The following is a 22,686-nucleotide window of genomic DNA, read 5'->3' as shown; positions in this document are numbered from 1 at the left end:
CCAAATGTCCATCAACGATAGACGGTATAAAGAAAAAGTGGCACATATACACCATGGAATACTATGCAGCCATAAAACAGGATGAGTTCATTTCCTTTGCAGGGACATAGATGAAGCTGGAAACTATCATTCTCAGCATACTAACATAGGAACAGAAAACCAAACACTGTATGTTCTCACTCATAAGTGGAAGCTAAACAATGAGAACATATGGACACAGAGAGGGGAACATCACACCCCAGGGTCTGTCGCAGGGTGAGGGTCTAGGGGAGGGATAGCATTAGGAGAAATATCTAATGTAGATGACGGGCTGATGGGTGCAGCAAACCACCACGGCATGTGTATATAACAAACCTATGGCATCTATGTAACAAACCTGCATGTTCTGCACATGTATCCCAGAACAGGTGTCCCAGAAGTATAATTAAAAAGAAAAGCCTTCGAGAATTAATTATATTTATTTTTCCACTACAAAATGCTTATTATATCTATTCTTTACAAAGTACCAGAAGAATGAGAATAATCTTCCAATATTTTTTGTCCCATGTTGATAAAGTAGTAATTACTTCTAATGGGCAAATTCTACTCATTCCACATTGTGTGTAATACTAGCAAACTAACATAGTTAGACACAGGATAAAGATGAACAAAGGAATATCCTATTCTTAAAAAAGTGTAAGTATGCACTAAATTGTGAAACAAGGTAAAGAAATACATAGATATCATAAAAGAAATATTCAAATATACTAAGATATGCCTACATATACTTTTCTTAGATCTAAGACAAATGAAAGTACCTCTGTCTTTTTGTCTTGCCACATTCAAATTCCTTTTGAGAAGTCAGGGCTTCGGAGAGCAGGTGTGAAAAGACTAATGGGGTTTTGGGTGAGGATTAGAAGTACTAGTGACAGGAGTTTGTTGGAGCCAAGAAGCATGAGGAAGGGAATATATATTTTGCCTCCAAATTTAAAAACAATTATAAGTTGATAAAAAGAAAAGCCAAACTGAAGATAAAATATAGAAGCCACTAAACATAAAGCTAGCAGAAAGGCCAGATGAGATAATTCTGCAGTGATCCATTCCAGATGAGGTCGTGTGGCAGTGTATTTACAGAAATACACTTAAAATTATGTGACATCAGTGGCATAATGCCAGTCACACGTGATTATTCAGTTAAATGCAGCTATAATTATTATTATGACTACTGTAATCATAATTGGACTTTGTCTGAAAACTCAGATGTAGTGAATTGGGAAGGACAGTCTCGTGAAGGATTGCAAAAGTTAATACTCCGGTCAATCAAGTTGCTGTCATTTTATGAGGTGGAATTGTGAGAGTGTGCTTTCATAATCCAAGCAACTACTGTCGAGATAGGAGGGAATGCCTGGGATGTATCCAGGGGCTCCTCTGGAACACAAATACTGCTGGTAATTTGATAGAGTAGTCATCAGAGGTAGAACATTACACTATCACTGCTGTTCAAAATACTGAGGGGAAGGTGAGATGTCCTTCCTGCCCACCTTCACTCTACATGACATCAGGCAAGAGGTGATGTGGCCCTACTTTCACATAAGCTATCACCTTTGTCATCTTCAGAAGAAAGTCTACACCCATCGCATGGCATCACAAGGCTGCCTTTTCGCCTTTTGTCATCTGATTCCATTTTGTCCCCAGAGCTGTCCTTTCATTATTCTCTTCCAGTCACCTTGTACCCACTGCTCCAGTCTCACTAAAGCATTTTAGCATCAAAATAACAGCAACAATTACCATGATATTTAACAGTAATAATAGTAATTATTATTATTGCTACTTCTTTAATATTCTTACTCTATGCTTAGCATGGTTTAACATCTTTACAACTATTCACTCATTTAATCTTCACAAGAACTTTATGAAATAGGAGGTATTTTAATCCCCATTTTGGAGATGACTAAACTGCAGCACAGAGAGGTTAAGTAACTTTTCTAAGTTCACACAGCTAGAGAGTACCAACTATCTCATGTGTCTGTGTTTTTGCATACTCTGTTCATTCTGCTTGAATGCCCTTTCCTTTCTCCCTTTACCTAACTAAATCTCCTTCAAACTTCTGCTTTCTTTTTTCAATATTATAGTTTCTTAAATATTTCCTAGTAGGATTTTTAAAGCTTAACCTCAGTTTTCTAATTATTATATTTCTAAATTATGGCTATGAATTTTACTGCTCAAAACCACTGCTAACTAAATATTTGCTATAGTATACTTTCAATGTACATCTTTTTAAAAACCGGCATTTATTTATTCATGTATTAACTCAGTGATTTACTCAGTGCCTACCAGGTCCCAAGCACTATGCCAGTTAATGGGATGCAGACAAAAAACACAGGGACTTACTCTCAAGGAGCTCATAGTCTTACAGGGAAAGGATGGCAATTCTATCCCAGTTTCATACTCACTGTGATTCAAGAGATAAAAGTGTTTTTTTAATCATTGTATTATTTATAATATACCCATACTTAACATTTATTGTAATACATAATCATTTTAATGAAGATATTTGAAAAGTAATAACTAATGTTTTTCCTTAGGAAAAATTGTTTCTTGTCTTTTTTATTCATAAAATTCAAATTATCGTCCCTTTCTAGTAGCTAACAGGGAAAACAATCAGCTAAGACAGCCATCTTATATTTTAACCCCGGCAGAGGATGTAAAAGTGAAATAGGTGATATTTATTGATCTCACAGTAGTTGCTTGAAAATTGAAGATTATCTTTCTAATTTGTGCAAAGACATAATTCTCCAGTCACTTAGAAAATTTTATTCTCAGAGCAGTCACTGTTAAAAGATGAGAGGACTGAGATGCATGTTAACTGCTAGGAAAGATTATACAATGTCTAAAATATCAAGATATATTCGGGGGAAGTCAGTCATTTCCATCAATCAAATGTGTATCATGAAAGGTTCTTGGATGACAGCACCCCAGGGTGGTGTCCAAAATCCACACCAAATACAAACACATGGGTTAAGTTAGGCCATATACCTGATCAGTTGATATAAAGGAATTGAATTTTAAGACCCAAAAGTCGAGAGCAGAAAGGATTTAGAGGATATATTCAATACAAATAGAAGAAACATAAACCCGTTGAAGTCTAAAGAAAGGGACTGACCTGGCAAATACATAAACAGTATCGTGAACCTAAATCCATCTGAAGTTGTACCGGGACCAAAATAAATATTAACCCAACATTTAATTGGAATCCACTGAAACTTTCCAAACTGGATGCATTGATAAAAAAATCCAAAGACTCAGAACTTGTCTAGCCACTAAACTAAACTGCAGCACAGGAAAAAAAAATTATCCAAAACCTCAGCAAACAGACAAGCTGAGTGGAATAATGAATGTCTCAATCCAGCCAAGAGTACATACTTTATTTCTGAGCATCAGCTCCAGCATGTTTTGATGGATGGGAAATTTAATGTGCTAAGATACAGTAAAAGGTAAGAGTTGGTACTCAACAGAATTAATTCAGGCAATGCATTTTTAATACATTTTTTAGAGGATCACAAAGGGTAGACTAAAATATGTAGTTTTTTTTTTTTTTTTTACTATACTCTAAAAGCAGCCTCATTGAAAAAAGGATGTTCCAAGGGACTAATCAACATTATTAAAGTAGCAAAGTCATCAAAGAAAATGAAAATGGCAAAATGACCCCTGGAACAGGCAAGAAAGCAGGTCAGGGCAACTTTTGAAGAAGCAGTTCTAGTGGCAATCATGGGGATAAATACAGGCTGTAGAGGGTGAAACTGCAGTTTGGTAGAAAAAGGCACAAGATAAACAGGATGGGAAAGGGTATTGTTTAGGACCTTAACATCCCCAAAATATGCAATATCATGTTTGTCCTTCAGCCGGTACCACTTCAAAAACTCAACCTGTTCAATCTTCAAGGAAAGTTTAAATAAAACCACATAAAATAAATGGAAATATTAACTATTCAAATCACAAAGAGAATTGACAATGATTACATTTTCTCTAAATATGCTTTTTTTCATTTAACTGCAATATTTCTAAGATCCTATGTAGAGAAGTTTCATTTTAAATTTGGAACTTTAAAATCATCACTTCTCTCTTTCAGGATGTGAAATGTTATTGTCTCTCTAGCAATCATTTAGCTACGCAAAGTGAATTCATATGGACTTTTCTATACGCTTCAGGGTGAGAGTCATTTTGCTCACTGTGCTAATTTTGACATTACCCCTGGAATGCAGAATTTCTTTTTAAATATTTTATTATTGTGTTAGACATGTGAATTCTTGGGCAGTAGAGTGTACAAAATGCATATTTCTGTTTCCAAATTTTCTTGCTGTCAGGTTGTTTGCTCTTGATCTTTTTTTGGTTATCTTTTTGAGCTTATTATTATTATTATTTTGGGACGTAGCCTCCCTCTGTCACCCATGCTGGAGTGCAGCAGCTCACTGCAACCTGTGCCTTCCAGGTTCAAGCAATTCTCCTGCCTCAGCCTCCCGAGTAGCTGAAACTACAGGCATGAGCCACCACGCTCAGCTAATTTTTTGTATTTTTAGTAGAGATGGGGTTTCACGATGTTGATTAGGCTGGTCTCAGACTCCTGAGCTCAGGTGATCTGCCCGTCTCAACCTCCCAAAGTGCTGGAATTGTAGGTGTGAGCCACTGCGCCCCACCACTATACTATATTTTATCAACAAATTATTACATTGCAGCCTTTAAAAAAATTTGACTTCATACTATTTCATAGTGTTGTTTCTTAGCACCACATCTTTCTATGATTTGGAGGATTTTTCCTTATGTTATTTAATTTACAAGGTGAAGTGTGAGGCTATTACTAATCCTATTAAGACTATTACAAACTTCTTTGCCTTGTTTAAATGATAAAATGACTCCAAGTTATCCAATAAGTTTAAAGTAAAGATTACAAAGGTAACTATTATTGTCAGAAGGGACTAAAATAATTACCCATCTCACATCTTTGTCCCTGCTACACTTCTGTGAAAATTCTCATTGTCAGTAAGATGGAAAAAGGCCAAAAAACTCAATTTCCAATATTTTCAAGACAGCATTTTTTTTACTTTGCCTCTTTTATTAAGATAAAGGTTATTTTCAGCCACAGTCCTGCAAAATGTGATTAGTTTTATATATATATATATATATATATATATATATATTTTTTTTTTTTTTTTTTTTTTTTTTTTTGAGACGGAGTCTCGCTCTGTCACCCAGGCTGGAGTGTACTGGCAAGAACTCGGCTCACTGCAAGCTCCGCCTCCCAGGTTCATGCCATTCTCCTGCCTCAGCCTCCCGAGTAGCTGGGACTACAGGCGCCCGCCACCATGCCCGGCTAATTTTTGTATTTTTAGTAGAGATGGGGTTTCACCGTGTTAGCCATGATGGTTTCGATCTCCTGACCTCGTGATCCACCCGTCTCGGCCTCCCAAAGTGCTGGGATTACAGGTGTGAGCCACCGCACCCGGCCTGTGATTAGTAATTTTAAGAGATGTGACTGCTTCCTTTAAATTTTATGCTCATTGAGATTAAGAAGAGGAGAAAACCACTAGCCCATATTGTCAAGGGTTTCAAGCATAACTGTCTAGAACACCATAAAGGGTTACAATTAATTTGGGGTTTCAAATACATTCACAGTACAAACCTCTGTCCAGAACATGTAGCATATTCATTATATGAGGAAACCTAGTTGGAGGTGGGACAATAGCTTTCGTTCTCCTGTCTGAACCCTAAACTAGATCCCCAGTTCTCTAATACAACCCTGGGAGAAAGGAGGGATCCCTCAACACAACTGAACTGCCCACCAGCTCCGTAGGATGGGAAGTGTGAAACAGAACTTTACGAGGTTTAGGGCATGGCTCTTTATATTTTAGCAATGTCTGGATTACCTGGAAGGCCTCTAAAACACAGATTGTTGGCCCCCATCCCCAGAGTTTTTGACATAGAAGGTCTGGGGTGGGGCCCAGAGAGTTTGCATCTCTCATAAGCCCCAGGTAATGCTGTTGCTGCTGATCTGGGGCCACATTTTGAGAACACTGGCTTAGAAGAATTGTAAAGAAGTGGTGCATCTCCCAAACCTGGATCTGTTCACCTGCTCTAGTAATGGTGGGGACACACTGTGGAGAGCTTTGAATGTCAGATTCAGGAGATTCCTGTAAGAGACTCAACAATGGCAATTTTACACAATTCCTGGCACTCTTCTTATCACCTCATAAAATTTAAATTAGATATCACCTATGAAATACATCTGTGATATTCAGCCCTAGCTGGTTTTCAAATCTATGCAGTTCAGATATCCTCTGTAGTCAGGGCCCTGTCCCATCTCTTATAGGGCCTGGTCTAATCCTCCTTCCTCTCCCTACCACGTCCCAGTTCCCATCACCGTTAACAGATAACTGCCTCTGACTCCACCGAAGAAATGGGGGACCTTCTCTTCTTTCCTCCTTTCCCCTCCACTTCCATGTAGCTAAACCTGCCTGTAAGCCTTTTTTTAGTCTCACCAATATTCTGCCTCTTCTCCCTATCCTAAACCTGACATGGTCACTTGAAATCATCTTCCTCTGTTTTTTTCTTTTAATTTAATTTTTATTCCAATAGCTTTTGGAGTACAAGTCGCTTTTTGTTACATGGATGAATTATATAGTGGTGAATTCTGTTCCTCCATTTTTTAAACCATACACCTTCCATTGGCTCCTCTTCAGGCCGCAAATACCCTCAGGTCTCTCAGAGAGTATAATAATAAAATCCTTTCTTGGCCTGGCTTTCCCTGCCAGTCGCCTCTCTATCTCCTTATGTTCACTGCCTCATGTCTGAAAGACTAGTCTATATTTTCTGTGTCTACTGTCTTCCCTTTTCACTCCGCAACCACTCACAATCTGTCTCTAGTGCTCCACTAAAATTGTTCTCACTGAGGTCCACGTGACCCTCTTCTTGCCTTGCCATCTGTATATTTCTTGATATCTCTGGTGTTTAACAGCCTTTATCACATTCTTTAACGAGCATCCTGTTCTCACGCCTCAGCACCTGAAGCATTAGCAGCTCCAAGATTGCATTCATAGCCTCTTCAATGTATGTTCTATTATACTTTTCACCTTTGGAATAAACAACTGATCACAGTCATATCTATATTTCTAACTCATCCTTTGCCCCTGAGCCTCAGTATTGCTGTCAAATGAATATTTGTGTCCCTCCAAAATTCCTATGTTGAAATTTGATCCCCACTGTGATAGTATTAAAAGGTGGGAACTTCAGGAGATGATTAGTCATGAGGGCTCCACCCTCATGAATGGGATTAGTATCCTTATAAAGAGGCTTGAAGGAGCCTGTTTGCCCCTTCTTCCATGTGAGGATGCAAGAAGAAAGCACCATCTATGAGGCAGCGAGCACTCACCAGACACCAAATCTACTGGCACCTTGATCTTGGACATACCAGCCTCCAGAACTGTGAGCAATAAAGACTGTTGTTTATAAGTTACACTCTAAGGTGTTTTGTTATAGAACCCTGAATGGACTAAGACAAGCATCTTCAATTACCTTGTGGGAATTTCCAGACACCTCAGTCTAAGCATGCCCAGACCGCTGATTTCCTACCTCTAACCCAAGCCCACTCCTCCCCTTGTATGTCCTGTCTCAGTCACTGGCACCACCATTCTTCACTCAGATGCTAACGGCAGAAATATCAGAATCATCACTGACTCCCCTCTCAAATCAGGTCTGCTGGTCACTGCATCTGATTGATTTTATTTCTCAGATTGGTGTTCCCCTCCACAAGCTCACTGCCTAAATTCTGGCTCTCACCTCATTGACCAAACTAGACTTACAACTGGCTTCTTGTCTCCAGGCTTAACACAATGGTATGGAAAAGAACACAGTCTTTGGGGTCACTCAAATCTGAATTTGAATTCCAGTTTCCCCAGTTATTCACTAAGCATATCAGGCAAGTTATTTAAGCTCTCTTGTGCCTATTTCCTCTTACATAAAATGCGATACTAATATCTACTCACAGGTTTATTGTGAGCATTTAAGGAACTAATGTATTTCAAATATTTAGCACAATGCCTAGTACACAGTATAACCTCGATAAATGTTGATCTTGGCTCCCCATACAAACTCATCTTCCATAGTATTCCAAAGCAAACTCCTTAAAATCAAATTTTGATTAATTTCCCCCTAAAATGACTTGCCATCACCTAGAAAATAAAAATAAATCAACACAATCAAGTATAGACCTATCTTTCCAGCCTCATTCCCTAAATGGATCCCAACCTTCCAGTCATTTGGATGAAAATGGCTGCTTGGACATTTGTTGACTCAGCTGCCTGGAATGCAGCCTGGTTCTGTGATTGCCAGGTAAACCACTCCGACAAAGTTTCTGCTCCAATGTGGTCTTCCCTGACAGTGGTTAATGATGAAACTTGGTGTGGCAGGGGGTGCTGTGGGAGTAAAGGGAGGGCAATGTAATGTGTTTTAATTCCCTCTCCCTTCATGCTAACCTCATTATGCTAGAATATGCAACGATTAGCATCCTCTTCTGAATCCTTGGCCCCTTTTATTCCATCTCCCCTTCCCATTCCCACTGGGATCTCAGAGCATTTTCTAGAAATCTCTATTAGCACTTATTTCACCTGAACAAATCACTCACTGCACTCTCCTTTCCTGATGTTTCTACAACTCCCCTGCCCCACATCTCTTATTCCATGATACATGCCTTTGCCTCCATCCTCAGCCTTCTCATGGGACGCTACCTCTCCTGCCTGCCTCAATGGAATCCTAGCTCTGCCCTAACCTCACCACCTCTTCTGCCATCTCCTCAGGTAGAAGCTGTTCATTAGCATGTATTCTATCTCAAGATAGTGAGAGGGTCAGCTTCTCACTTGCTCTCCAGGGCTATTTTACTGCTCCTTAGTCCTCCAGTAAAAAGTCCTATTTCTTTTAAGCTCAGGCCATCTGGCTGTACCATTCTCTACCTCTTTGGATCTCTCCTCCTAATTCACTGAGGACTTTGGTACTGTGATCACTGTTTCCTTTTCCATCCCAGTCTAGCTATTTTCTGGCCTGCTCCAAAGCCCACAGCACACCAGCACCTTGACCTTTTGTTTCTGTGACCTCCTCATTTGCAGTGAATTCCACCCTCACTAGACTTCAGCTATACACATGACCACATCCTTGACTTTTTAAAAAAATCACTTGGAACTATTTCTGTTGTGAAATGCTAAATCAAAACATCCCACATTCTAACAGTAATCTCTTATGTTACTAATTCTCTTATTCAATTACTTCCTTCATCCTTGTTCTTTGATCTTATAGGGGCATCCAATCCCTTGCTCCCTTTACTTTCTCCTGTCTGTTTTTATTTCCTTTCTGCTCCAGCCTAACATCCTTAGCCTATAACATCAGACACTTTCTTGTCCATATCTCCCAATTCCTTGCTCTATTTTCCCTCCATCGCACTGTGGTAAGGCTCCTGCCCCATATCCATCTAAGTCCCCTCATTCATGCCCATATTTCCACTGCTATCCTTTCTTGGAGGAAATCGGTCCTGAAGATTGAAGCTGCTAAAACATTCTGATTTCTGACCATAACTGGACCCACCACACTGACCAGAGTCCATCTTTCATTCCCCAATCAGCTCTTCCTATTCTCCTCTGTGATCAGCTGAAATCTGCTCCCTTCAGTAGCTTCAGTTCCTACTCAGCAGAGTATTTAACCCCCCTACAGCATTAAGAAAATAGCGATCACAGGAGAGTTTGCTCTGCCTTCCTTCACTAAATCTACACACGGACACACACATGATCCCATCCTTACCTGCTCTTCTGTTACAACAGAAGAGATGTTGCTGCTCAGATTTAAAATTCACTTCCCTGCCCATGCTATGAATTCATTCACGGCAACTTTTTCATGGCCCTTTCTCTACCTTACACTTACAGATTTTCTACTCTCCTTCACTGGCTCTTCCACAGCAGCAACATCCTTGAGCTCTCTATAATCTCAAGAAAAAAAAAAGGAAAGAAAAGGAAAGAAAAAAGGAAAAAAAAAAGGAAAAAAAGGAAAGAAAACATCTTGATTTTAATGCTTTCCACTCTTTCTTTAATGCATTGTAATTTTTGTCCTACCCTCAACAAACTCCAAAGACACTGCTTTTGCCACGGACACTAGTGGCTTCTGAGTTGCTAAATACAATGGACATATTCCCGTCCTGACTTTTCTTCTCTGAAGTATTTGCCATTATTACTAATTCCTTTTTCTGCCTTTTAAAGGTTCTTTATTAGAGAAAATTTTAAACATATTCAGACATAGAGAGATTAATATCAATCATCCAGCTTCAATAATTAGCAATCATGACCAATGTTAGTCACCTACATTCACAAGCTCTCCCATTCCCAACTGCTTATTTTGAAGCAAATCACTAATATCATATAATTTCTTCTGTATTTCGATATGCATCCCTAAAAGGTAACACCATTTAAAGTGATCATAACAATTATTGGCTGGGCACGGTGGCTCATGCCTGTAATCCTAGAACTTTGGGAGGCCGAGGCGGGCGGATCATGAGGTCAGGAGTTCGAGACCAGCCTGACCAACATGGTGAAACTCCATCTCTACTAAAAATACAAAAATTAGCCAGTCGTGGTGGCAGGCACCTGTAATCCCAGATACTCAGGAGGCTAAGGCAGGAGAATTGCTTGAACCAGAAGGTGGAGGTTGCAGTGAGCCGAGACGGCGCCACTGCACTCCAGTGTAGTCAAAAGAGACTCCATTAAAAAAAAAAAAATTACTAAAAATAGTACTTCATAAATATCATCAAATATACAGTTAGTATTTGCATTTCCCTGGTAGTCTTCTAAAGTGTTTCACCTGGTGCTTGTTTGAATCATGATCTATGTAAGATCCATATTTTAAGATCCACTGAAATGTCCCAAGTTTTGTTTTGTTCTGTTTTTTTAATACACTGTTTCCGCTTCCAATTTGCCCTTGAGGAAAAAGTTTTGGTTTTGTTGCAGAAACTAAATCAGTTGTCCTGTAGATATGCCAGCAGTTTGGGTTTGGCTGATTGCATCCCTGTGGTGTTATTTAATATTTTGCATCTGTATCTTCTAAATTCAGAGATCTGGAGGATTGATAAGATTCAGATTCAACTTTGGGTGTCAGCCTACTTCAAAGGTGGTATTGTGTATTTCCGTAATTATGAAAAAGGTTGTTTCTATTTTTACCATATTGTCAGCAATAATCATTGCCTAGATTATGGTATTTGCAAAATGGTGATTTTCAAATTCTTTTCTTTCCTTCTTTCCTTCTTTCTTTTTCTTTCTTTCTTTCTTTCTTTCTTTCTTTCTTTCTTTCTTTCTTTCTTTCTTTCTTTCTTTCTTTCTTTCTTTCTTTCTTTCTTTCTTTCCTTCCTTCTTTTTCTTTCTTCCTTCCTTCCTTCCTTCCTTCCCTTCCTTCCTTCCTTCCTTCCTTCCTTCCTTCCTTCCTTCCTTCCTTCCTTCCTTTCCTTTCTTCCTTCCTTCCTTTCTTCCTTCCTTTCTTCCTTCCTTCCTTTCTTGAGATGGAGTCTTGCTCTGTCACCAGGTTGGAGTGCAGTGGCACAATCTCGGTTCACTACAACCTCTGACTCCCTGGTTCAAGTGATTCTCCTGCCTCAGCCTCCCAAGCCTCCCTAGTGGCTGAGATTATAGACACACCTCACCACGCCCAGCTAACTTTTGCATTTTTAGTAGAGACAAGTATTCACTATGTTGGGCAGGATGGTCTCGATCTCCTCCCAAAGTGCTGGGATTACAGGTGTGAGCCACAGTGCCCAGCCCATTTTTTATTCCTATATTAGCTGAAATGCTGTAAAGAAAATGTCCCCTCATCAATGATTTAGTAACCCTGAAATACAATTCATATAGAAAAGACAGACTAAATGTTTGATTCTTTCATTTACTCACTGGTGAGTTTGTTTACCTAGTATTCTCCATAGGTGGCCAATGAGGTTTTTTATTTGTTTGTTTTCTTCAGTATTGTTATGAACTCATGAATCTATTACTCTTATCAATGTTGTCAGGGCCAAAAGAAGCTTACTCAACTTGGCTTCCAAGTCCTTTGACAAAAACTTTGTAGTGTTTGGTAGCATTTTTGCTTGTTATAATAAAATAATCTCAGTTTATTTTATACATTTCCTGCTCCACACCTACAATCAGTAATTTCTTCTGGGATCCCTGGTTTCCTTGAGTGGAACTTGTATTTGGGGAGCACATCCTGGGCATCAGGAAGGTCACAGCTATTGAACTGATCACTGTTCCTAGATCTTTTTGTGGTCAGAGCAGTGAATATGTATTCTTTTATATTGAAAGATAATACATGCCATGAGTTCTTATACTTCCCACTCAGATTCAGGATTACTACAGAATTGTTACTTAACTGCATGAGTCTGTATCTCCTTCCAACCAAGCTGATAATCTCAGTTCTCAATGACACCAACATAGTAGTTTAACTTATGTTATGATACAAATACAAAGGTCTCAGGATAACAGTAGAAATGTGACAACCAGCAATATGAGTACTAGAAGTAGTTTAGATCTTTTTTTTTTTTTTGGTAGTTTAAAAAAATTGTTAAAATATATCCCGGTTAGGAATGTATACCAAACATACAGCGTTTTAAAGTCACTTCAAATCATTCTTTAATGAATTTTGCTACCCATTTGAACCACATTAAGGTTGATTCATGTTATTTTAAATTTTTTAGGAATCAATTTTTAAATTTATTTCATTTTCTTTTATAACTATATAAAATATTTACATGGTTCCGAAATCAAATGTAAAAATAAGGTATATTCAAATAAGCTAGCTATTATTTTTTTTTTTAGCTTCCCGTCTTCCTGTAAGTAACTTTTGTGTTTATCCTTTCAACTTCTAAGTATATATTAATATAATTATAAACAATGATAATATACAATATACTATTTGCACTTCTCTCCACTTTGCTTTACTCGTTTAAAAACGTATCTTAGGGACCACTCCATAATAGTACATAGAAGTTTTCTTCATTTTTTCTTATACCTCAATAATATTACTCGCTTGGGTGGAGGTGCCGTACTTTTGATTCACCCAGCACTCTATTGATAGATATTTTGGAGTTGTATTCATTCTTTTGCTATTCAAGTAATCTTTCAATGAATGTCCTTCTGCACATGTCTTCTTTCTTATTTTTGCAGTATATCTTTGGCATAGATTCCCAGAAGTGGAAATTGTTCTGTTCAAACATGTATTATTTTTAGATACTGCTAAATCCTCTTCCATAGTGTTGAGCCATTTTGCATTTCCAATGGCAATGTATGAGAATAGCTGGTTTATTTCGGCCTCATCACAGAGTGTGTTGCAAAACTTAGATTTTTGTCAATCTGATAGTTGAAAATATGTTTCTCAACTTGGTTTTAATTTTAATTTCTCTTATAAATAAGGTTATCTTTTCATATAGTTAAAAGCAAATTCTGTCCTCTTGACATGGTTTTTTCCATTAATACCCATGAAGCCGCAAAGAAAATTCTAATTTGTCTTCTATTTCCTGGGTTACTTTTTAATCTCCCTTTTCTAGTTCAATTTCTCCCGTTTATTTCCTAAGTATTGCTCTCCCTCCAGATTGCATGTTAGTGTTTCTTTTAAAATCCACTCCTGGGCCAGGTGTGTGGCTCATGCCTGTAATCCCAGCACTTTGGGAGGCCAAGGCGGGCACATCATTTGAGGTCAGGAGTTCGAGACCGGCCCGGCCAACATGGTGAAACCTGTCTCTACTAAAAATACAAAAAAATTAGCCTGGCGTGGTGGTGGATGCCTGTAGTCCCAGCTACTCAGGAGGCTGAGGCAGGAGAATGGCGTGAACCCGGGAGGCGAAGCATGTAGTGAGCCAAGATCGGGCCACTGCACTCCAGCCTGGGCGACAGAGTGAGACTCTGTTTCAAAAAAATAAATAAATAAAAATGAAAATAAATAAATAAAAGTAAAAATAAATAAGTAAAATGGACTAGCTCTGAGGCAGATTGGCCTCACCAGAAGGTATATGAATTCCCAGTGCCAGGTTGCCTGGAAGAGGCTATAGGGACAACTGTTTCCAGGGAATGAAAAACCATCTTCAGCCCTTATAATATATCTGAGAATTTCAGTCAAGATATTCTTACCTTTGTGGTCCACAGTTTGACAGTCCAGTCAAATGATGATGTGACAAACAGGTGAGAAAAGTCGATTGGGCCCACTGCCATGTGGCAGTTAATTCCTGTCACTGGCCCTTGGTGACCTTCAAAGACCTCACCAATACCTGCTTTGCTGTAGGAAAAGCACACATGAGCAGAATTCCAGTGACCTCTGAAAAGCAGTGATTGCTTAAAAAACAAAACAAAATAAAAAAACCCCTCAACTCTGCATGATTACTTCTCCATAATTTAGAACAACCACACACCATCAAAATGAAATCATTTTTACAGTTATCCTGAAAGAAATTGTTTGCAAATATGTTACCCTAGTTTTGATTATTTAAAAACAATGTGGGGCAATGTAATCTTTTTAAAATACAGAATTTAATATCAACATTTATTATTTAATTCCTTTTGCGGAATTCCTCAAAGCCTATCATTGTTGATGCAGTTATTTTAATGGAAACAAATACACTTCAGTCTCAGAAGCTTTTATATTTATAAGATTATTTTATTCTTGAGATAGCATTTTGCACATGGTCTGCTTTATCTCCTTTTGGGGAGCCCACTGACTATAAAACTCCATCTATCCTTGAAGAAACAATCATTTTTTTTTTTTGAGGAAATTTCTTAAATTAAGTTAACATAGTTAAAAATGTAACACTTTGTGGAAACCCTTGTCACCACAAAATAATGCACATAATTTAAATATAATATGGAGAAAATAATGTTTTCTCTTTACTGAAAACAGAAGAGAGATTTACAAATCCTTTGTAAATTCCATATGGGCAGGTATCTTGTCTTTCTTGTTGCCAAGTGTCTGGCATATAGTAAGTGCTCAATATATTTGTTGAATAAGCTAACCAATATAAAAACAGACAAACTTATGTCTCAGTCCTTTTTTAAGAGAGAAGCACGTTTGAGAAATAATGATAGACATTTAAAAAATTACACACCGACAAATATTGCTTATTTAACTAAGCTGGTATTATTTGCAGTCCTCTATTATCACTTAGTATTCTGCATGCAATCATATACAATTAGGAAGATGTGAGAAAACATACCACAAATGCTGTATTTAAAATATTCATGTGCACAAAGTTATAAATATGACAAATACGTAGGAATTGTAGAATCCTAATATTATGTCACTAAGAATAAAAATGAGTTCAGTTATTAAAACGTTTGGGCCTCTGGAGCACCAATAAATGTCAATGTGCTTAGCAAAATTTGGAATCATGAGCAAAGTGTGGCAGTGCGTGTTCCATGTAACAGGCACTCAAAAATTATGCCCAGTGAAACTGCTAACAGCAGTTCCACACATGATCATTTAAATTTGTTCTAATGAACCTGAGGAACTGATCTTTGAAGTGGCCCCTGGTGAGACTCCACTTGCTCTTAACAGCATCCTGAAAGGGTTTATAGGGTGCAAAATGAGGACCTTGTTTAATTTATGGAAGTGGATTTGCACCTTCTCTATGTTAGGTGAAAAATAACAATCCCCTGCTTCTCCCCCATTTAGAATGACTACAAAGCCAATGCCTGCTATGTTACAATTTTACTAAGGTCTGTATTTTCTATTTCAGATGGATGGACCAATGTAAAAGCAAAATTAAGCTTGTAAAAAGATTTGTGGTGTGTGCCACAAGGACCCTTCTTTTGAACCAAAGTGCATATTCTGATAGTGCTTAAAAAGTACAATAGCCACAGAACAAGAATGTTCATCATGTAAGATGTTATTCACTTTATAGCAATGAAAAAAATCTGGAAATTATCAATGAATGTATTCTATAGCCTTCGCAGATAATTAAGGACCTAGGTAAAACCATGGGTTAAGTCAACTGAACCTATGCCCTGTTGATTCTAATACACATATAGATAAAGCTGTGACTCCAGATCTGGCCTATTATACTCTCTATGCCTCTAGTGACACTTAAGACATTCTACTCATGCTCCAGATGTTTGTGTATTTATCTTTCCCACTGTCATCAGTTTTTTTGAAGAGAGAAACCAGGCTGACACGACGTCTGCAGGCCTTGTAGCACCTAACAATGCACTTTGCTCAAAGTAGGCATACAACAAATGTATTTATAAATGAATAACTTTATCAAATTTTTTTATGCTTTGATAAAGCTTTAATGTGTGGTTCTAGCCAGCTTTTATGAAGGAGGATCATTGGGAATGGACTGTGAGGCATATCTTCCTAAATCATGTTTGAATCATGTAAGGGGGCAAATACTGCTTGTTTCTATGTGCAGAACAGCAGGGACATCACAGCTTGTATAGTTTGAATGGAAAAAGTCACACAGCTGAGCCATGGATGCTTGTTATTTCTACAGATCATAGAAACACAGGGATATGAGCTTGGAACAATTTGTGGTTCTTCATTAAATCTTAATAGCCTGGGATGAGTGCAAGAGATGAAAAAAAAATAAATACATGGAATAAGAACTACTAAATTAAAACAGAAATTAAGCACCGGTGTGAACATAGTGACCCTTTCAAAAGATGTGAGGTCAACTGTTAAGTTTTGCATGCAATTTTACAATCTAGTCCAAACTATTGGATTCCACTTTATACTGACAACTCTCTCTTCCAGGGGCATTGTGAATCTCTCAGTTAAGGCAGAGTTCTTATCTATCACGTGGGAACTGCATGGCGGTTTGTGTGACTCACTCTGTTCTGATCCCTCTGACTGGGAGGAAGGGTTTTAAGGCAGTTCTCTAGATTGTATGGATTATATTATGTATCATTTCTTTATCATTTCTTTATCCCCAATATATATTATTAGCTCCACACTTACTATGTCCTAGGTACTGCGCAGGAAATCAAAGATGAAATGGAAATAATGTAGTACAAGAAAAATGGCAGATGAATGAATAAACTAAAATATGATTAATGCTATTGTAGAAGCAATAAAAAAATATGAAATTGTCAACTTGACAGCCGATAGTCCTATCCCACTTATTCTACTTTAATTTTCTCCATAGCACTTATCATCCTAAACTATATATTTATTTGCTTATTAGTAGTTTACCCTCAACTAGAATATGAACTCTAGGTCTGTCTTGTTCTTTAATGTATCCTTTTGATGGTGCCTGGCACATGGTAGGTTCTTAGTAAATATTCCTTGGAAGAGTGAATTAATAAAATAAATGAAAATTCTATGGGACTTAAAAGTGGGAGTGGTTTTCTTTGCTCAAGAGTCAGGAAAGGTTTCACATGGAATGATCTCTGTGCTGACTCTTGAATGATGAGGAGGAATTAACCAGGCCAAGAAGGGAGAAGTGCTAGACCTGGTAAAAGAAGTTGAGTATACAAACTCAATGAGGCAAGGAGGGATAAGAAATATTTGGGGATAGTTATCTCTGATGGGCACATGTCTAGACCCTGAAGGTATGCAGAGATGCTGGGAAGGTGCCAGTGGTCTCTTATGATATGCTCAGAAGCTTCAGTGGTTTTCCCTTAAGGCAGTGTGAACCACCATAGACTTATGAACAGCTAATGACCAGAGCAGATGTAGCTCTTTAAGATAATGAAGACTTAAAGTTGTGCTTTCCATTTTTTCAGAGATGTTTTCTCATAATGCAAGGTGGTTAAAATCCAGAATGTGATAACAGACTTTCGGAAATGAAGAACATATCATCAGTAAGGAAACAGAAAATCACCTTCCATGACGACAAGCCGTGTAGACTGTACCTTCCTCGCTGCCAACCACGAAGTTATTGACATCTCCTGTTGGGAAAGCCATTCCGGTAACAGCGACAGACTTGGACTTATTGTACACCAGCTCCATGCTCTCCTACCAAAACATGGTGTGGTTACATTTCCATCTGTCAACTCCTTGCCATGCCAAAGATAGCACGGAAAAATCATTTGGCTAAATCGTCTGTTTGCTTTTCACACAGCGTTACAAAAGACCCCGGCTGTGCCAGAAACCATGCTTTACTGCCCCTGACATTCATGCTTCTGTGGATCTCTGGTTTCAGGCCGGCTGGATTTCATCAGCATGTGCTGCTGCTTCTTAAGTCAGGCAGAGATGACAGGTGAGAATTTTGAAACTAATGGTGCAGAAACTAAAGATAATACTGTAATGGTTACACTTGTCAGCTCCAGGCTTTAATAAAACACACAATACCCTTGTATTTACAAACATTTTCAAAATCAATTGTTCGTGAGAATACACATGTATTATCAGATGTACTAAGCACATTTGTCAAAGCAGGAGTATGTGTCCTCCATGGACTAAAACCAGAAAGTTGTCACTCAGGTCATAAAAACCAGATTTCAACAGGGACTAGATTTCATGCAGGGCAGCCATTGGGTGAATAGGCTATAAGCCTGAAAAGAACAATATTTAAATACGTATTTAAAATAGCAAATGGAAGTCTTTCTTTTATACAATATGATTTTTTAATTGAGAATTAAAGATTCCTAATCTTAAAAGATATACTGCTGATTAAGTTTAATGACAGAAAAGAATAATCAATTATAACTAATATCCCTGAGTATTTCTGGCTATTTATATCAAATAGCCTATTTTGTGTGTCTCAAATAATTAAAAAAAAAATCATTCTGAGGTATCATATCATTCTAGTTGCTTGAGAGTTTAGTCTTTCTTGTGCAAATGGACGACCATTTAGGCCAAGGAGTCCATTAAATTGAAAGTGCAAGCTAACAGTCTAAGCAGCACAGACAAATTCTGATCCTGTGACGTGTTCAAAGTTTGTGATATCCATGCATAGGGAACACATCAGCAACTGGGATAAGGGAGAGGATGCTGTGACTATGTCATACAGAAAACTGGATCATCCAGTGATCTGCTTCACCGCTAAAATTAGCAACAAGGAAGGAAAAGTCCCTTTACCCATTTGGGAGAGAGAAAAACCAGGACAACTGTTAGATGCCCCTATTCCTCCCTGCCATCCATGGAAACCATGTCATGAAATCTTCCATCTTTGTATAGACACAGGAGTCTGTAGCATGCTAAAACTAATACAAATAGACTTAGAACCAACATACGACTGGTTTTAACCTAAACAAATAGGTGTAATGAGCAAAATGAGCAATTAAAAATTCCTAAATAGAGGGTTTGCTCTTATGTCTGTTTATAATCTCCAGGCTTTTAAAAGAAAACAAAACATTGCTGAGAATTTTAAGACAAAGTCATAAAATACGAACCCCTCCAGGCCTCTCTAATGTTAAAGATCAGCAAAAATAGAGGAACTTCAATTGTAAGCCACTCGTTAGCACTCTCTCTTTTTTCTTCCTAAAATTATTTTTAACAACTCAGTATTCTTTACATCTGTATTTTATGGAAACTTAAAGGAGGTTGGTTCTTCACAGTTTCCATATTTCCTTTTGTATATGTGTGTGTGTGTGTGTATAATAAAATAATAGTTATTTTTTGAAGAGACAAAGTCTCACTCTGTCACCCAGACTGGAGTGCAGTGGTGTGATAATAGTTCACTGCAACCTCAAACTCCTGGGCTCAAGCAATCCTCCTGCCTGACCCTCCCAAGGAACTTGGACTACAGACATTTGCTACCACACCCAGCTAAGTTTTTAAGTTTTGGTAGAAAAACTAAAGCTGTGTTGCCTAGGCTGGTCTTGAACTCCTAGGCCCAAATGATTCTCCCACCTCGGCCTCCCAAAGTGCCGGGATTACAAGTGTGAAGCACCGTGCCCTGTCTCCTTATGTACATTTTGAAACTTTAACTTCTTATAAAATTGTGTGACAGACATTCTAGGGTTTTTATCCTGGGAAAGAATATGGGAATGTTAACATTGAGAATTATCTCCTAGATATCGTTTTGCAGTTTTCTTCATGTTTCCTTACATTTTGGTCAAAGGCTACAATGACTTCTTCTCTGTTGTTTTTGGCTGCAGGATAGTGAATACTGTTTTTTCACACAAAGAAATATGGAAAAGTGTGTGTGTATGTGTTCATGTGTGTATGTGTATGTCTTGTGTGTTTGTCTACATACGCATATCTTGCAAGTTGCATTTAGTTGCCTCCCTTTGACAGTCTCTCCCACTTCTATTCCTTTGTTTGGTTCCCATTGTTGCAATCAGTATTGGTTTGCAGACTTGGGAACTTTTTCATTTTTGGCTTCTCATTTACTGAGCAAGGAATGACAGGAGCCATACTAACAAACATTCCAGAGGTGAAAACAGATGGTTTGATAAATTCTTCATAGACACAGGCTGTTGTCTAGGCCACGGATACAAGCAAGGGCTTGGATTTCTGTTTTGCTGGGTTACCTTCCCTCCAATGCAAGTACCCATAACGGATTGCTCTGCTGAGCTCCAACCTCGTTTGCATCTATTCAACAATGCTGTAGGGTAAGTACAATTCATACCATAGGTAACTTCCATAATTACTATGATTTAGAATGGATTATTTCATTTTCACTTGAAACTGACCTAAGGATTAATGTATTACAATAATTACATGATTTGTGGTAAAGGAAATGGGTTTTGGCTTCAAGAGAAGATTGCTGAAAGCAAGCCCTAGTCTTTCAAGTGCATCCATTGGTTTTAGCTCCTCTAGGATGTGAGGGTTTGGCTTTTAGGAACTATGTTCCATTAAGTAGGTATGTCTTTTAACCAGGACGGTGTTATGTGTAGGGAAAAACAAACCCACCTGTGGAGTTGAGAGCATGTCCAGGCTCCAGGAACACATTTTGCCATCAGTGGAGACAGTGATGAGGTTATGAGCATTCTGGGTCCCAACAACATTTACACAGTACACGGGATGCTGCAAAAACACAAACAAGGAGGATCAGACACAGATCCAAGAGGAAATGCTTACATTTGAGTGTCAAACACATTACTCTAAAACAAGGATTAAAGAGTGACATAATCCTATACTATAATACAAGCGTCAGGTCATTTGCTGCTTTTCATTTGAACCTGATTTCTTTCTAAAAGCTCTGGCAGCAACACATAATAGTGGAAATACTTACAAAGCTTCACCTTGTTCAGTCAGAATGCAATGCAGTGGAACAGAAGGAAGCTAGAACAAATGAGGTTTGATGGGGCAGAGGCAATGCAGGGAAGTGAATTTGGATTACTTGAACAAGTCTCCACTGCATAGTTTGGCTTCTAAGCTCAACAAGAGTGATGGAAAAAGACAGTCTTCAAAAGGGCAGAACTACTGACTTTTGGAAGGAATATATGTTACTAAATCTGGAGTTTAATGTGTTATAGTCACAATGCCAAACACTTGTTAACATTCTTTATACAAAGTGGTTAATATTCATACCATTTTAATCTGGGGGAGAGATACTGGTGGTGAGATTATTGGCACAGTGTACCTAGTGAGATAAAATTAGCTTCTTTTATGTTACTACAAAATCTAGGATAATAATATATTTATTTTTCAAAATACCATTTGCAGTAGTATAGAGGCTTAGATTTGGCCAGGGTATTGAGAAAGGTCATGTATACATCCCGGGAACCATACACAAGATGCTATAACCCTCTGTCATACTCTTGTGGGTTATCCCACTCTGCAGAATTCTAAACAGTAGGGTAAAATCATTTGCAGCTGTGTATTAGACACTAAATGGAAGGTTACCATGAGCAGAACCTACAGCAATTTGGGTTAGATTTCAGGCAGTTCAGCCATCAGTGGCCAAACCACACTTACTTGGTGCTTCTTTGTGTAAATAGCTGACAGTATAAGTCTTACTCTTGATGAGTTACTGTCCATAATACCTAGCCACAACTACAATGAAACAATATTTAATATTGGAAAGTTGATATTGTGTAAAGGATGGTTCCCAAACTATTATTATCATATAAACTGCTGGTCAGAAGGAGTGGTAATAATCATCTAACGTAGGTACTCATCTGCCTCAACCAAGAGGTCGTTCAAACTCTGCTTAAACACCTTCCTTAAAGGGCAGCCAATTTTCACAGTATCCTGGGGGAATTTTTTCTTCCACTAATGGGGATAAAGAAAGTTCAAGGAGATACTTTCAGTGCAGTGCCCTCTGGGACCAAACTAATCAAGTCAAAACAGTAGAACTTTTTGAATATTTATAGACAGTTGTTCCCTATTACTCCTCTCCCTGCCAAATCTTTTCTTACCCAGACTGTCACTAATTCCCTCATCTGTTCCTTGGGTACCTGGTTTTCAAAACCTTCCCTATCCTGGTGAATCTCTTTTGAAAATGCTGTATTTTGTCTGAGTTCCTCTTTCAGTGAGGTTCTGAGAATCAAACAGAACTGTCTACCTATAATCTGACCAGCAGAATATAGAAATCTGGGTAGCATTGAATTATCACTTTTCATGTGATAAAAAATATGCCTGCATTTAATGCATGCTAAGATTACATCTGCTTTTTTGACAATTATATTACCTATTTCCCCTATGCCAATGGATAGTCAGCTAAGTCCCTATGTCTTTCACACCATGTCCCTACTGAAACTTCCAAATGAATCAGCCTTAGTGGATCTGCACAGTGGTAAGTACAGCAGAGATCTGAAGCTAAATGTC

General features: G+C 38.1%; 1 protein-coding gene across 5 annotated transcripts in view; it reads right to left on the bottom strand.

Annotated features, from left to right (window-relative positions):
- Positions 1-22,686, bottom strand: part of DYNC1I1 (dynein, cytoplasmic 1, intermediate chain 1) — a 340,924-nt gene that overhangs the window by 44,222 nt on the left and 274,016 nt on the right. For all 5 annotated transcript variants that reach the window (XM_011974691.1, XM_011974695.1, XM_011974694.1 and 2 more), the window contains 3 exons: positions 20,827-20,940; positions 17,849-17,982; positions 14,169-14,313 (listed from right to left, as the gene is read on the bottom strand). In XM_011974691.1, the coding sequence (XP_011830081.1) occupies positions 14,169-14,313; positions 17,849-17,982; positions 20,827-20,940 (393 nt within the window). The remainder of the gene's footprint in view (positions 1-14,168; positions 14,314-17,848; positions 17,983-20,826; positions 20,941-22,686) is intronic.

Source organism: Mandrillus leucophaeus, unplaced genomic scaffold (genome assembly GCF_000951045.1).
Source record: "Mandrillus leucophaeus isolate KB7577 unplaced genomic scaffold, Mleu.le_1.0 Scaffold148, whole genome shotgun sequence".
NCBI lineage: Eukaryota > Metazoa > Chordata > Mammalia > Primates > Cercopithecidae > Mandrillus > Mandrillus leucophaeus.
This window is presented reverse-complemented; position numbering and strand designations above follow the sequence as displayed.